Source organism: Dermacentor albipictus, chromosome 8 (genome assembly GCF_038994185.2).
Source record: "Dermacentor albipictus isolate Rhodes 1998 colony chromosome 8, USDA_Dalb.pri_finalv2, whole genome shotgun sequence".
NCBI lineage: Eukaryota > Metazoa > Arthropoda > Arachnida > Ixodida > Ixodidae > Dermacentor > Dermacentor albipictus.
The window spans coordinates 3,897,800-3,914,617 of NC_091828.1; the positions used below are offsets into that span (position 1 = coordinate 3,897,800).

Below are 16,818 nucleotides of genomic sequence, written 5' to 3' on the forward strand. Positions count from 1 at the left end.
CGACTTCACGGACATGGCTTCCGTCCACACTGTCGACGCTGAGCTCCAGCTGCTTCACAGGAACGGTACTTTTCTTGTGTTTGAAGATATCTTGCTTCCTCAGTGCGACATGCCCCTAGCTTTGGACACGCCATCTGGACGTCTTCGTCCTTACGTGCCTGACCATGCCACTTAGCCGTCTTTCATGCCTCCCATTCTTTGACTCGTGCTGGCATTCGCGCAACTCATACATTTATATTTGCGCAACTCGTCACTTCTTATATGCGGCGCAGTATTAACGTAGACTTTCGTCGCTGGTCACAAACGTGCCTGAACAGCCAATAGTCTAAAGTGCATCGCCACATTGTGACTCCTCTTGGAACATTCACATCCCCGGACGCCCTCTTCAGCCGTCTGCAAGTCGATATTGCTCGCCCCATTCCTCCCTGCGGGAACCATCGCTGCATGTTAACATGCAATTACAGGTTTACCAGATGGCCTGAAGCGGTACCCCTCCTGGACATATTGGTGGAGTTGATAGTTCGAACAGTCAAAACACTCTAGATTAGCCCCTGCGGTGTCCCTTCCACCATTACGACTGACCATGGTCGCCAATTCGATTCAACATTGTTCACCAATCTACGTCGGCTACATGGCGTCAATCATATCAAGACTACCTCTTGCCACCCGTTATCCAATGGAATCATCCAATGATTTCACCACCACCCAAAGACTTTACTCATGGTTTGGACTTCTCCTTCATCATGGATCGAGTGCCTCCTTTTCGTTATGCTCCGCTTCCGCGCCGCTCTTCACAGTGACTCTTTCACCAGTGTTGCCGAGCTAACGCTTGGTGCCACTCTAGGAGTCCCTCGCTATATCTTCGACGATTCGCCGACCGGACCTGCTGACGTTTCCGGCTATGCCTACCGTATACGCAGCGCCATGCGTACTGGCGTTCCCCCCTAACAATGATGTTCTTCCCGGCTTGTATACGTCAACCCTGGTCTTGAGAACTGCAAGTGCATCTTCGTGCGCCGTCCCTTACGGCTCCTTTTTGATGGTCCGTTCGAAGTACTCAAGCGTGCACCTAAACATTTTTATTGCTCATCAAGTGCCGGGAAGATACTGTCTCCGTCAACCGTTTCAAGCTTGCGTACTTCGATCCTGACACTTTAGCCTCTTCTTTTGTCACATCTTCTGTCACCATCGCCATCCGCGCTTCGCGATTCGTCCAGCTCACGGCTTCTTCGCTAGAAGTGGGCTCTGTAGCACACTTCTGTGTGTCACAATGGTCCAGACACAAAAGATGACGAGGACGTGCTCAGCGCCCACAGTGTGCGAGTAGTGCAATTGGCGGAATCAGACATTGCCAGATTGAGCGGGCTCTGCTAAAAATGCTTTTTGTGGACACCAGGCATGAGAGTGGCTCTGGTTTTTCTTAACCTGCAATGGCATGGCGATGACATGAGCAAAATGGTATGATAAGCGTATGAGGACAACGGCATGACGATGAATGTATTGCCAAATCTGTAAGCCGACGATACCGAGACAGCGATGGCATGACCAGAGTCGGATTACGAAGCTGGTGTTACGGTGGTAGCACAACGACGATAACATTACAACAAAGGTCTGAGAACATAGTCATGATAGGCAGCGACCACCTGACGTTGAATGCGTCAAAAGGGAGGCATAATGACAAGTGAATTACGGTGGTATGATTACAATACAATAAAGGATAAACCTTGACATCGACGGAACGACTAAGGTGGTTTACGATGACAGATTGATGGTGATAGGATGGGGTTACTGCACTGATGACAATGATACAAGGACAGCGTGATGACGATGGTGTGACGAAAACTGGCTCAAGAAGTAGGAACGACAGTTGCGCCACCAAGATGGCACACAACGACGGCATGATAAACGATGCATGGTAGCTAGCCTCTTTGTGGTGGCGATGCGGTGACAATGATGGCAAGACAATAGTGACGTAATCACGGCTGAAAGATGACAACCTGATTACGATAGGGTGATGAAAGGGTATTGACGTCGATGAAACGGCGAAGGCCGTATGATAATGGCGGCATGACGACGCTTGGAGGAAGTTACTGAAGTGATGACGATGGTGAAACGGCTGCATGACGACGATAGCGTGAAGACAATGGTATGATGACAACAGCATGGCGTGAGTTTGATGCCAAAGTTACTATGGTTACGATGGAGCTTCTGCCACAGAATTCCAACGAAGGTATGATAACGAATGCTTTAAGACGACTGTATGACGACGATGGCATTTAATGGCATGGGGACAATGGGATGACGACGAGTGTATGATGAAAATCCCCCGATGTCGTTAGTATTTGGTAATTAGCGTCGTTAGTAATTGTTCTTAATGGAACTTAGAGATGAATCATAGCTGACATTTGGTTCCTATACAGTGCCCAGTTTTCTTCGGAACTGCGATCAGTAATGTTAGGTAAGAATGTGTCTGTCATAATATATGGTACGCGGGAGTGCGAAGCCTAAACATATGAAGACAGTGCGCCGTGCGGTGGCGAAGAGGACCATCATCATCATCGACACCGATTCGGGAGCGCCGGCAGTGGCGCCTCAAAAAGCGTGATCCTTTTACAGGAGACAAACCATCCGGTTAAACTTGCCGGCTACAAAGCCATAGACGCGACCGCGACGGAGAACAGGCAAAGAAGGAAACGAGCTACACCCCGCGTGACGGGTGGCGCTAGGCCGGGGGCGATGGTGCCGCGCCGGCCGTCTCCCCCGCCACGCCCGTTGCCGGTCGCCGCCGTGCTCGTTCGACGTAATATCACTGTGGCGCAGCGAGAGCTTGCCTGCGTAAATATTCCTCACGTGTTCGTAGAATTAATCCCTAAGAGCGGCCGAGGACTCTTCGTCCTTAACGTGTATAGTAAACCCACGCTGCAGCACAGATTCGGGGAACTACTGCGGGGCGCACGCGCGGCTTCCGGCGGCGAGCCTCTACTTGTTGCGGGCGACTTTAACGCACCCCACGGAGCCTGGGGCTACACCCGAGAAACACCCAAGGGCAAACACCTTTGGGAAGACTCGCAAGACCAAAGGCTTGCACTGATCGCGAATCCCGCCGATCCTACACGCAGAGGGAACAGCGTGAGTGCCGATACGTTACCAGACCTTGCGTTCGTTTCAAATGTTACAACAGCGCACTGGCAAAATACGCAGGAAGATTTGGGGAGCGACCACGCGCTGATCGAGATCACGATAGGCACGGGCCCGAGCGGTCGTGGTACTAACCCTGAGGGCAGAGGTCGTAAGCTCAAACTCGTGAAGTGGGATATGTTCCGCAAGAAGCGAGAAGAAGCGGGGCGAGGCGACGAGCCGATTACGGACATAGATGAGTGGACCGAGACGCTCAGGAGGGACGTAGGCGCAGCAACTAGCGATGTTCCGCCAGAAGCGAACCTCGAAATAATTGACAGTAGGCTCCTACACATGTGGGAAGCAAAGCGAGCCCTCCTAAAGAGATGGAAATGCCAAAGACATAATAAGGCGTTGCGCAAACGCATAGCACAATTAGACAGAGGCATCGAAGAACACGCACTTCAGGTATGCAGGGCACAATGGGAAGACACGTGCAACGGCCTCGAGAGGCAGATGACCGGGGCGAGCGCTTGGCGCCTTTTTAGACACCTATTAGATCCGGAGGAGACTCGGTCCGCTCAAGGCCACAAGACTCGTAGACTAGTCAGAGATTATAGAGGTGATAACTTCCTCGACGCACTACGTGACCGTTATTTTAAGAAGGCTGAAAGCATCCAGCACGCCGAATACGACGGCGTCACAAACGAGAAACTGGACGCGGAATTTAGCGAATCGGAAATTCGGATAGTCCTGTTCGAACTCAACACTCGATCGGCGCCCGGCCCTGACCGGGTTACCAACAAGACTCTCCGCAACCTAGACGACGAGTCAATCTCCCGACTCGCGGCCTACGTCAATGAGTGCTGGCGAGAGGGTTCGATTCCCGCAGCGTGGAAACGGGCCCGCGTTATCATGATTCCTAAACCTGGCAAGCAAGTTACGCTCGATAATCTAAGACCGATTTCGCTTACGTCTTGCGTCGGCAAAGTCATGGAACACGCAGTTCTCACCCGCGTGACAGACTTTCTCGAAGATCATGACGCGTTCCCGCACACCATGCTAGGATTCCGCCGCAACCTCTCCGCACAGGACGTATTGCTTCAGCTTAAACACCAGATCGTAGACGACACTACCAGCTCCACTAAGGCAATTCTAGGCTTAGATATTAAAAAGGCCTTTGACACCGTTAAGCACGAATCGATCTTAAAAACAATTAGAACATTAGGACTAGGCGAAAGAATGTATAATTACGTTAGAGATTTCCTCGCGGGCAGGCGCGCATGCGTCGTCGTCGGCGACGAGGAATCGCCGGAATTTGAGACGGGTCCGTGCGGCACGCCGCAAGGATCCGTCATATCGCCATTACTCTTTAATTTAGTTCTACTTGGTCTACCCGAGAAATTAACAGAAATAGAAGGATTACATCACAGTCTCTACGCGGATGACATCACCCTCTGGGTTCCCGGGGGAGGATGTGACGGTCACGTCGAGCGAACGCTACAGGCAGGAGTAGATGCGGTTCAGAATTACTTGCGTGGAACGGGCCTCGAGTGCTCGGCTACCAAGTCCGAACTCTTACTCTACAAACCCACAAGGAGAGGTCGTAAAACCCTGCGCGAAGAGGAACGGGAATATTCGAAAATACGCATCACATTGGCAGATGGTACTCCCGTACCGCACGTAGAGAAAATTAGAATACTAGGGTTACACCTGCAGGCAAACGGCCATAACGGAGAGACGGTGCGAATACTTCGTCGTTCGGTAGATGACACGATCCGACTTTTGCGTCGCATCACGAATAGACGCAATGGTATGCGTGAAGAGTGCGCGATCCGTCTCGTGCAGGCGTACGCGATAAGCCGCATAGCGTATGTTGCCCCCTACCTGAGGTGGATCGGGTCCGAAAAAAACAAACTCGAATGCATGATCCGAAAGGCTTTCAAGAGGGCGGTCGGCGTTCCACTCAACGCGAGCACCGACAAGTTTCTTGAGCTCGGAGTTCACAACTCCCTTAACGAGTTAATCGAGGCGCACGACATTGCACAATACGAACGCTTATCGAGGTCAAAGGCAGGTCGATGCATCCTCGAGTCGCTCAGCATCGCGTACCACACCCAGCATGGAGAAAAGACGGCGGTTCCCGCCTCTGTTCGCAACCGCCTGATCATCCCGCCGCTTCCCAAGAACATGCACCCTACGCACCACACCGGGAGACGCAACAAACGAGCAAGCGACCTACAGAAGAAGTTCGGTAACAGCAACGAGGCGGTATACGTAGACGCGGCTCCATATGGAGGAGGGAGAAGCGCACACGCGATAGCGGTTTTAGACCGCTCGGGTAAGTGCCTCGCGAGCGCCACGGTGACCACGGGACACACGGAGGCGGCCGAAGAAGCCGCGATAGCCCTAGCACTCGTCGCGGTGCCGAACGCTGCGATCGTGATCAGCGACTCGCAGGCGGCAATCCGCGGCTTCGCGCGCGGTCGTGTCTCGCGGGAAGCGGCCCGCATACTCCAAATTTCTGACGACGGCGACTCGTCATCGCCCTCGCAACGCCAAAATTCTACGGTCTTCCTCCTCTGGACCCCGGCACATACCGATGTGCCGCTCGCGGGCAACGAGGCGGCCCACGCCACGGCTCGAGGTCTCACACGCCGAGCCGCCGCTGATTATGTGGCCGCCTCCGCCCCCGAGAGCGGGGCATCGGATCTGCCGGATCGGGACACTACAACAGAAACACAACAAGAAGCACACTGGGCGTGGGGAGATCGCCTAACCACGTTCAGAGACCTCACCCAACACTACAGACTCGAAAGACGCACATTCCCGCCACCGCACGACAAATTGAACAGGAACGAGGCCGTAACGTTACGCTTGCTCCAAACACACACCTACCCTAGCCCCGCTATCTTACACCACTGCTATCCGCGTTTATATTCAACAGACGCGTGTAAAACATGCGGCCAGAGAGCAACGCTGCGACACATGCTCTGGGAATGTGCCGGCAACAACGGTAATCAGACCAGCTCCGTTTGCGACGCGTCCATAATTGCGGCCGATGCCAGGGTGGGAGAAGGCTCGAGCTCGCTTCTTCCCGACGCCGCCCCGGATGCGGGAGCCGCCGGGGACCTTCTCCGTAGGCGTCGCCGCCGCTGGGAGGCGGCTATCAGAAGTTCAGAGCTGGCAGACCAGCTCTGGGCCGTCCGGCAAGCCGAAGATGCCGCTCGAGTCCAAGGACTTCGAGCCGTCACCTGAGGTCACCACAGCAAGCACTGCCGGACTATTCTTTATTAAAGTTTCTTCTTCTTCTTCTTCTTCAAAAAGCGTGGCGCGAGAGTGTGGCCCGTGGCTCGTGGCGTGAGCAGTGCGCGAGATTCGGCGGTCGCCGAAAAAGCAGCTTCCTCGCTGGGCGTCTGGCCCATCGGAGCTATCGCCGACCACGCCAATACGCCACTCCTCAAGCAACACTGTCGCCCGCTCGGAGACTACCTCGCCCCGCTCTTCCACTGGGCACTGGTCCAGGAGGGCTGGCGGTCCGGAACCAGGGCACTCGAGCGTTCGGGTGAGCGGCCACAGGGCTACCCCGCCAGCTGTGGACGCGACCCGGTGACTGCGGCCGGCTACCTGAGTGCCGCGAGGCGGCCCGACCCGGCCGTCCAACCCGGCCGTCCGACCCGGCCGACCGTCCCGGCCGTCCGACCCAGCTGTCCGACCCGGCCGACCAACCCGGCTGTCCGACCCAGCCGACCGTCCCGGCCGTCCGACCCAGCTGTCCGACCCGGCCGTCCTACACTGTTGTCCGACCCCGCTGGCCGGCATCGGTTGAACGAGGTCTAAGACACGGCGACACAAGCTGCCGCCGGAACTGTAGGCCGATCGTAATCCACCGATACATATAGTGCATGTCGCCTATGAGGCATTTTGGGACATTGTGACGCGTGTGTGCCATTATCCGTGTTATGTACGTCAATACATGTCTGATGTGTGTTTTTGCTTTGGCGTGCTGCTTCTCCCTTGTCTGGAGTGATCCGGCCCAATAACATCACAAACTGGCGAGCCTGCCAGGATCCACTCGTAAATACAGTGAAAGGGGGCAGTTTCGCTTGAGCGCAGACACACATTAGTAGACGGCACCATGGATTTAGAGAAAATCACCGCTATAGGACTCCAAATAGGATTGTCAGGCGCAGAACTTCGCAGATGGATTGAGGCCGAACAGGCAAAACAAAGGGACGAGAGAGCTGCGGAGCGAGAGGCAGCGAAGGAAGCTGCTGAGTTAGCGCGCTTAGCTGACGAGAGGCAGCGTGAGATCCTCCAGCTAAAGCTGCAGCTTCAGGAAGGAGCTCGGAATGTGCCGGCAGCGGCTTCTGAACTTTTGACTGCGCCCAGCACCTCCTCGTCATCCCTCAATCCACAGAAGTTACTTCCTTTGTTCGACGAGAAACGCGATGACTTACACGCGTATATACAGCGATTTGAGCGCGTAGCAACAGGGCAGGACTGGCCACAAGAAAAATGGGCTCTTGCTTTGAGCATGTGTCTGTCTGGGGAAGCGTTAACTGTGATCGGTCGGATGACTGCCACCGATTCATTAGATTACCCAAAGGTAAAGAAAGCTTTGCTACAAAGGTTTCAATTCACGGCTCAAGGCTACCAAGAGAAGTTTCGTAAAGCACGAGCAGTAGAGGGCGAAACTGGAAGACAGTTAGCAGCAAGAATTTCAGCCTATTTTGACCATTGGATTGAGATGGCTAATGTGCCTAAAACATACGAAGATCTACGAGATCACATGATCTCTGAACAGTTTCTGCCTTGTTGTGAGCCAAAGCTAGTCATTTTCTTGAAGGAGCGAGAGTGCAAATCCCTTGACGAACTTGCTAGCTTGACGGATCGCTTTCTTGAAGCGCAGAACTGGACAAACCTAGGAAAGGGTCCCGATAACACAAAGGATTCTGGTGGAAAAAACATTGAAGCTCCCAGGAAACCGCAACTTATGTGCACCCTTTGTCATCGGTTTGGACATTTGGCTCCTGACTGCCGTGCCCCACCTAAGCGTATGCTGAAGTGTGAGTTATGCGACAGAACGGGACACACAGCTGAAAATTGCCGAACTCGGTACGGGGACAACAAACCAAGTTCTTCGTGTGCATTCACCGAATCTCGACCAGTCCGGACTCGTCCGGTGAAAGAATCAAAGTATCCAGGAAAGAAGACTCGCCAATCAAGTGACAGCGAGGACAAGAACCCTGGGACTGCTGTAACTTTCCTCATCGACGGGATGCCAGTGGTGGAAGCCCGGCTGCTGGGAAGAAGTGTTCGTGTACTACGAGACACCGGTTGTAATACCGCAATTGTCAAACGAGAACTCGTTCCAGAGATGTATATGACGGGAAGAACGAACAGCGTTGTTCTTCTGGACGGCTCAACGAGTTACCTGCCTGAAGCTGTCGTACAAGTGAGCACGCCGTATTTTTCAGGCAAGTTAACAGTGACATGTATGGACGAGCCCCTATACGACCTTATTCTGGGAAATCTTCCAGGCGTCAGAGGACCATATGATCCAGACTCTGACTGGAAACCCCCCGATGCTCCCAACGAGGAGTCGTCGTCGATAGGGATGAAGCGTAATAAGGCGCCTAGGAAGCCTCACCATGTATCGAGCGTGGCTGAAGCAAAAATGGAAGAACAAGAACAAGGCAAGATTCGTCCCTTGTGCGTTCCAACAATCGTCTTACGTGACATGACAAAAGGACAACTCATTGAAGAACAGCGGAAAGACCCGACGCTGAAACATATTTTTGCGAAAGTAAGCAAGTCGTTTAACTCAGGAAAGGGCCACAGCTACGAGTTCGTGGAAGAAAAAGGATTGCTATATCGCCTTTACCGCCTGGCCACTGGCAGAACCTTTAAGCAGGTGGTCATACCAAAAGCATTTAGATCTGGCATATTAGAAGGGGCACATGAAAACATCATAGGAGGGCATAAAGGTATCAGGAGAACAACCAATCGTATCCTACAAGAATATTATTGGCCAGATGTACACAGAGACGTAAAACGCTTTGTGAAGTCGTGCGACAAGTGCCAAAGGACAACAGCTGAAGGGAAAGTACAGGCCGCTCCACTTCCTCGTCAATGTGTGCTTGTGTGTGCGTGCAAGAATGCGACAAGTTCGTTTGGTCCTGAAGTCTTAGAAGCGCCGAAACAAGACCTTCCGAAGTCGAGAAAGCGCCGGGGACCAGGCCAGCGAAAACAAGCCCACAGAGGAGCGCGCCAGGCACGTCAACAGAGTGTTGCGTTGGAGTGTCCTTTTGCAGGAGTATTCTTTTACTGTTAACTACATAAAAGATTGTGACAATGTCAGAGCTGACTACTTGAGTCGAGTCGCGCGTAATCACCTGTTTATATAGCAAAATGTGATTAGACATTGCGACATCTCAAGTGCTTAGTATTTAGTTGAAAGCGAACAGACTTGTGCGTTCGTTCTTTGACTGGGTGCAATGCCCTGTGAGCAAGATGTGTCGTGTACTCATATGAACAATCGGACAGACGTACATGACAATTTTCCTTTTTTTCTGTTCTCATCCCGCGTCATTGTGTTAGAATAGTTGCGAACAACTTTCTCGAAAAGGGGGGTATTGTCATAATATTTGGTACGCGGGAGTGCGAAGCCTAAACATATGAAGACAGTGCGCCGTGCGGTGGCGAAGAGGACCATCATCATCATCGACACCGATTCGGGAGCGCCGGCAGTGGCGCCTCAAAAAGCGTGGCGCGAGAGTGTGGCCTGTGGCTCGTGGCGTGAGCAGTGCGCGAGATTCGGCGGTCGCCGAAAAAGCAGCTTCCTCGCTGGGCGTCTGGCCCATCGGAGCTATCGCCGACCACGCCAATACGCCACACCTGAAGCAACACTGTCGCCCGCTGGGAGACTACCTCGCCCCGCTCTTCCGCTGGGCACTGGTCCAGGAGGGCTGGCGGTCCGGAACCAGGGCACTCGAGCGTTCGGGTGAGCGGCCACAGGGCTACCCCGCCAGCTGTGGACGCGACCCGGTGACTGCGGCCGGCTACCTGAGTGCCGCGAGGCGGCCCGACCCGGCCGTCCAACCCGGCCGTCCGACCCGGCCGACCGTCCCGGCCGTCCGACCCAGCTGTCCGACCCGGCCGTCCAACCCGGCTGTCCGACCCAGCCGACCGTCCCGGCCGTCCGACCCAGCTGTCCGACCCGGCCGTCCTACACTGTTGTCCGACCCCGCTGGCCGGCATCGGTTCAACGAGGTCTAAGACACGGCGACACAAGCTGCCGCCGGAACTGTAGGCCGATCGTAATCCACCGATACATATAGTGCATGTCGCCTATGAGGCATTTTGGGACATTGTGACGCGTGTGTGCCATTATCCGTGTTATGTACGTCAATACATGTCTGATGTGTGTTTTTGCTTTGGCGTGCTGCTTCTCCCTTGTCTGGAGTGATCCGGCCCAATAACATCACAGTGTCATTAAAAAACTGTTCCAGATCATAATTCATATCAGCGTAGTTAGCCCTGCTGAAGTCACGAATTGTTTTGGTAATTCATCCTGTATGCGCTAGTAGGATGTGAAGTGCTATCTCAAGCAATTTGTGATCACGGAAGCCATCTTGGTAAGATATTGTTTCTACGGTTTGGGGGGTACTGGTTAATACAATAACAAGTATATTTGATTCTAGAGTGGGCTCGCTTACAACCTGGAGCAAATAGAAATCTAAAGTAAGGTTCAGAAAATCTGTCGAGTGGCAGCATGATGACGACAAGCAAATGCAGTTTATTTGCGGAAAGTTATAATCATCCAGAAGATATACGTAATCTGAAACTAAGCTGTGCGCAGCTTTTTGAATACTGTGGCGAAGGTTGTCTGAAAAATTTTGATTGGTCACCGGTGTGCGGTAGCAAGCATCAATCAAAATTTTCTTTGTTGGGGTCAAGCATGCTGCCCAGATTATGTCAGGCGATGAGTTTGTAGAGACGGAACACGAAGTAAGAGATTTCTTAATGCCTATCAGCACACCGCCACCCCATCATGCCACACGATCTTGCCGATAGACGAAGTTGTAGTCTGTAAAAATTTTCCTATCATGCGTGCCTGGGTGTAGCCAGGTTTCTGTCAAAATGACAACATCTGAGTCATTGTCTTCAAGAAAAGAGGAAAGGTTCTTACGCGGTCCTATGTACGCAAAACTTCGAAGGTGTCGAGCCGTCGGAGTATCGTGAAATTGTTCGAGAATGACGGACCGCACATGACGAGGAAAGACACGGAGCAACTCCGGGCCGTCACGGTTGAGATTGAGGCGTTAGAGGATGCCGTCATGCAGCATGAACATGCGGCACGTGCCATCGGTGCTGTCAGATTGCCCTCGGGCGATGATGGACTGTAACGTTGCATCGCGTTATTGTTCAGCGCGTATGTCCGCCATGTCAGTCAAAGCCATCACGCAGGTCACCAGATCATGCGCATCAGGATCGTGAAAATCCAAGGGGTGACGCGAGAGGCAGTCAGCGTCCTTGTGCGGACGTCCAGACTTAGAGTTGAAAACAAATGAAAATTCCTGAAGCGGCAAAGCCCAGCGACCAACCGTCCTGTGGCAACCCGGAGGCAAAACAGCCAGCAGAGGGCGTGGTGGTCTGTAACGCTCAAAAACGTGAGGCCGTACAAATATGACCGGAACTTGGCGACAGCCCAAACTAAAGGCAAGTACTCCCACTCGGTGATGGAGCAATTTCTCTCAGCAGGTGACAGGAGGCGGCTGGCGTAAGCTATCACGCACTCGGTACCATGCTGCCGTTGGGCGAGAACGGCACTGATACCATGGCCACTTGCGTCAGTGTATGGGATGGGCGAGTATGGGAAGGGTGGTCAGAAACCCGATTAAAGCGGTGAACGCGTGAGCTTGCTCAGTGCCCCATGAGTACGGCGTGTTCATCTGGAGAAGATCTGTCAAAGGCCGAGCAACGTCGGCAAAGTTTTTGACAAAACGGCGAAAGTAAGAACATTTGCCGACGAAGCAGCGCACGTCAGCAGCACAACGTGGCAAAGGGAAACTGCGAACGGCGCGAACTGCTTCCAGATCTGGTTCTACACCGGATATGTCAACGAGGAGTACCAACGCGCTAATATGACGGCACCCGAATTGACATATTGTGGAGTTCAGTTGGAGGCCGGCTTTCGGAAGACCGCAAGAATTGCAGCGAGTCGGGTATGGTGGCTGCCGAGTGTGGGCGAAAACACAATAACGTCGGCAGGGTAACAGTGACAGGTGGTCCATTTGTAGCCTCGCAGAAGAGAGTCCATCATAGGCTCAAATGTCGCAGGAGCATTGCATAAGCCAAAGGGCATGATTCTGAACTGATATAAGCCATCCGGCATGATGAACGCCGTCTTCTCGCGGTCCATTTCATCAACGGAAATCTGCCAGTAGCCGGATCGAAGAACGATGGACGAGAAGTATTTAGCTATGTGCAAGCAGTCTCAGGCGTGATCGATGCGTGGTAGTGAATAGACGTCTTTTCGCATGATCTTGATTAAGGGGCGATAGGCGACTCAAGAACGCCAGGTACCATCTTCATTTTTCACGAGGACGACAGGCGAAGCCTAAGGACTGGCTGATGGCTCGATGGCCCCTTCGCGGAGCATTCTGTCCACTTCTGATTGGATGACTCGACGTTCAGCATGCGATACGCGATATAGAGGCGTACGAATAGTATTCGTGTCTCCAGTATTGATGCCGTGTTAAAGAACAGATCTTTGTCCTAAAAGCTTGTCGCCAAAATCAAAGATGTCAAGATACGATTCGATGAGGAGATGCATGTCCGTGGCCTGCGCAGAGGTGAGGTCAGGTGCAAGCACCTTCACTAAGTCATCCATTTGGGAACTAGACCTGTGAGCTAGAATTGGAATTGAATCCTTGCCAGGCCTCGTGCTCCTGAACCTCAGCTATCTCCCTTCTATGTGAGAGGAAGAAAGCACCCCCCCCCCCTGCTGACAAAAATGTTTGCCTTGAACTATCTACACTTGGAAGCTGTATGAATGAATCAATCAGCTGTCGTACAGCATTCCTCTTAATTTCCTCGTTTCTACACACGCAGAATGTGAAAGTGTTGGCAACGCTAAATCTATCCTGGAGGTCACCACAGGCGACACTATTCATCGCAAAAAAGCTTTAACGCGAGGAAGTACTGAAGTCTGCTGGGTATGGTGACAATGCAGCCTACATTTACAAGTTCTGCAAATATGACATCTTTACTGGCTAGAATAAAGGCAATGCTGCGAATGCAAACGTTGGTTTTCCAGTTGTGCGGCACTGCTCGACCCCTGTTGTAATTATAATTCCACAGTCAAGGGACTGTCAAGGAAGGGGGGGTGGGGAAGCTTGGGCGAGTTGATAAGTCTTCACGATGTAACTGCAGAGTATGAAAATTGTGCACCCCAGTGAAGAAAAACAGGAATAGCGCTGACGTCTTACTGAACTTTATTGCGCACAAGAACAACAACGGAAAGTAAGAGTTAAAATCGCGTGCGCACGTACATGCGCGGATGCTATGGTACAGGAGGGTAAAACCCCAAATTTTTCTGCAGCATTGCTGCAGAACATGGTCAACCGCAGCTGGCCGACGCATGTGTCACCATTTTTTTTATTGAAGAAAGCTTTGGCCATATACAATGATAGTAGATCAGTGGGCGTAAGGAAATCTAGGATGTCTGATGAAAACTGGTTATCACCCGCGTTTGCGGCAGTGTAACGCAAGCTACGAATAGCACTCTCCTTCGACGGGTTGTGGGATTCTCAGACTCGAATGTTTATGTACGGCCCCGTTTACCCCTTGTATTGCCTTCCAAAGGCGAAAAGAATGTCACAGGCCAACCCACATAAGCCGGGAAGAAATTACATTTCGGTTTAGTAGACTGTGATTGCGCGTCAGTTGCTGCTTACTGCTTAGGCATTTTCAAAATTGGACGCATAGCACTGCTCTTACTCTCGACTGCAAAAAAGCACATCCACATTTTGACTGGCAGCTATATTATTTAATGGATACGCCACCCGTAAACATAGGGAATTACCACGAACGGCCTTTTCTTCGACTGTGTTCCCCCTCGGTACGGTTTCGCCTTCGGTCTTGACTACCTTAGAAGCCTTCATGGCAAGAGAAGTAATTACTGAATCACAGTAGCCTTCTTACGCAGTTTTTCAGCTTGGGCATGACAAATGTGCTCTGTTCGGTGTTCAAAGGATTTTTTTCACAGCCGAGCGAACGCACAAGAACAAAAGCCATCTTTTATGAATTTCAAGCGGACAGAAAATTTAAGTGTGCTTTGACGGACGGGGAAAATACCTATACCAGATACGAGTGTCACTAACAATGAGTTGCAGATGGAAGTAGTGAATTATGTTGTGTTTGAGGTCTAGCCTTGCTAGACCTCAAACACAACAGCCTTGTTTGAGGTCTAGCCTTTGAGGTCTAGCCTAGCCCTTGCTCCACGAACATCTTCAGGACATCTACAACTTTGCAGCTCAAGTTGTCGCAGATAAATGAAGCTAGGTAGTCATCGTTTCAAGTTCAGCACTCATCGTCTGTTTTCCTCACCAGTGCCCACAATTTGTCGCGGTGTGCAGCTATATTATTTCGTATTGGAGGCTGGCGTGTTTAGACACACCACAAAGCAACGATCCTGGAAGGTAAAATTTATGGCCACCGACATCTATAAATGTAATAAAACTTCTTGGCGAGTTGGTTAATATGTACTGAAGCCACAGTAGTGCAAATTAACACGTACAATAAAGAGGACAGGACCATATAAGCCGTGGTTTCCTGTCCTCTTCATTGTCCATGCTCCTTTGCGCTACAATGGATTCCATACAAAGCTACAGATATGATTGGCGCTCATCCACTGGAATAACGTTAATGCAAAATTTTCGCCTATTCAACGTGGTGTCATCGTACATTCTAAGTTTGCATTCAGGTACAAACAGCCCGTAAGCAACGGTTCGAGAGCGTGCCATTACTTAGCCAGGCTGATAAAGAGGTAAAGCTTCTGTATTTTTTGGTTCAGACAAGGTGCGCTAAATATGTGCTCAGGCTTGCGCATTTCTATATTGTTTTGCGCAGCACCGTATTTAGCTGTTTGCACATGTTCGCGCAGTATATATGTTCATTCGAAAGCACTTTTTGACCATGCCTTGTGTTCTTTATTACTGTCTAGACTTTGCAAGCTGCTTTCAAACACTCTCGTAATGTAGCAAAAACCAGCTTCCAAGCCTTCGTCAACATTGTGTTTAAGGCTAACAATACGATACGTAAGGTGTGCGCTGGAGGGTTAAGAAATAAACACCAGTCGAACCGTAAAAAAATGATAACAATTGACAGATGATATGTACTGTATACCAACTAGTACGCAGATGCGGCGAGGGCGTAGTCTAAAAAAGATCGCAACAAAGAAAATTTCTTCCCGCAGGAAACATTGACAGTGGAAGATGTAAAGACAATCCACCTGAACAGCATGAGAGCAGTGTGTTGTCTTCTCTCCGGTCTATGTCAGTGCTTTCCGCTGGAAACCGTTCTTGCTCTTTTCAAAGAGTCAGCGCAGGCAAACAATATCGTCATTTGTTTAAAGTAGCTCAAGCTGTGGGCGCTTTAATGGATAGCACACGTGCCTAAGCATCAATCAGATAAATATTGAACACAAAAATTTGTGACTGCTGCTATGCCCTGTAATCTTTAGTTACCAATTCAAGATTGTGAGTGTACTTAAAAACTCACTGACAGTGTACTTCCGCTCAGGCATAAAAACGGAGATGAACGCCTTATGTATGATGTAAGGCATGAGACAAATAATGCTAGAGTGTGCCTAACGCAGCTCTCAATCATCTGTCACACCTACATAGTCAGATTTTACAAATGTCTAAACCCGTCTGCGTTGGACAGATTAGCTTTAGATTAATTTTCAATAAAGTATGGGCAGTAAACTATCAAAACTGCATATTGTGCTACGAGGAACACACTAAACTACATTTGAGCACCAGAGTTTCTATAGCTTGAACGCAATGAACTGCACCCGGGCATTTCTGGATTTCTCCTCTGTCAAAATGTGGCAGCCGCGGCCCGTCCAATCTCGTGCCCAGCAGTGCCGTGCCATAGCCACTGAGCTACCACGGAGGGTGTTCGCGGATTGGCAGTGCCTTAAGTAGCTCAGGTGCGTATCACGTACAGTTTGTGCCTTCCTCTAAATTTCCGCACCTGTTGAACATTTCGGCTGATAGTCTACATTGTTGTCCTTTTTGTTCGTTCATGTACGCATAACTCATCACTCTTTCAGTGACTCGAACTATCTGCGTTGTCATTAATAACCTGTACCCCAACCTTGATAAGACATGCACTTTTCTCCTTAGCGAACGTGACCCTAGGAGACCTGCTGGGGGCCATGCCATACGACAGTGACTTAGTCGTGATGGATATGAGTGGAAGAGAGCTATATAATATGTTCGAATACGGAGTTAGTGATTTTACATGGTATCCAGACTTGAATGGGAAATTTCTGCAAGTATCAGGTATGTCTGCTATCAGGAATAAAAAAAAATACTTCAGCTATCTTCGCTGTACATGTGCACATAAGGAAACAGAAAGCTAAGCGCGAGGACTTAGTGTTGTTTCTCAATTTCTTTATTTTTTTAT

At 51.0% G+C, this 16,818-nt stretch overlaps 1 protein-coding gene across 4 annotated transcripts in view; it reads left to right on the forward strand.

The window, feature by feature from the left end:
* The window catches only part of LOC135921169 (protein 5NUC-like), a 266,996-nt gene that overhangs the window by 231,108 nt on the left and 19,070 nt on the right, over nt 1–16,818 (forward strand). For 3 of the 4 annotated variants that reach the window (XM_065455478.2, XM_065455476.2, XM_065455479.2), the window contains one exon: nt 16,536–16,694. The exons of the other annotated variant lie outside the window; for it this stretch is intronic. In XM_065455478.2, coding sequence (XP_065311550.1) covers nt 16,536–16,694 — 159 coding nt within the window. The remainder of the gene's footprint in view (nt 1–16,535; nt 16,695–16,818) is intronic. 4 annotated transcript variants of the gene reach the window in all.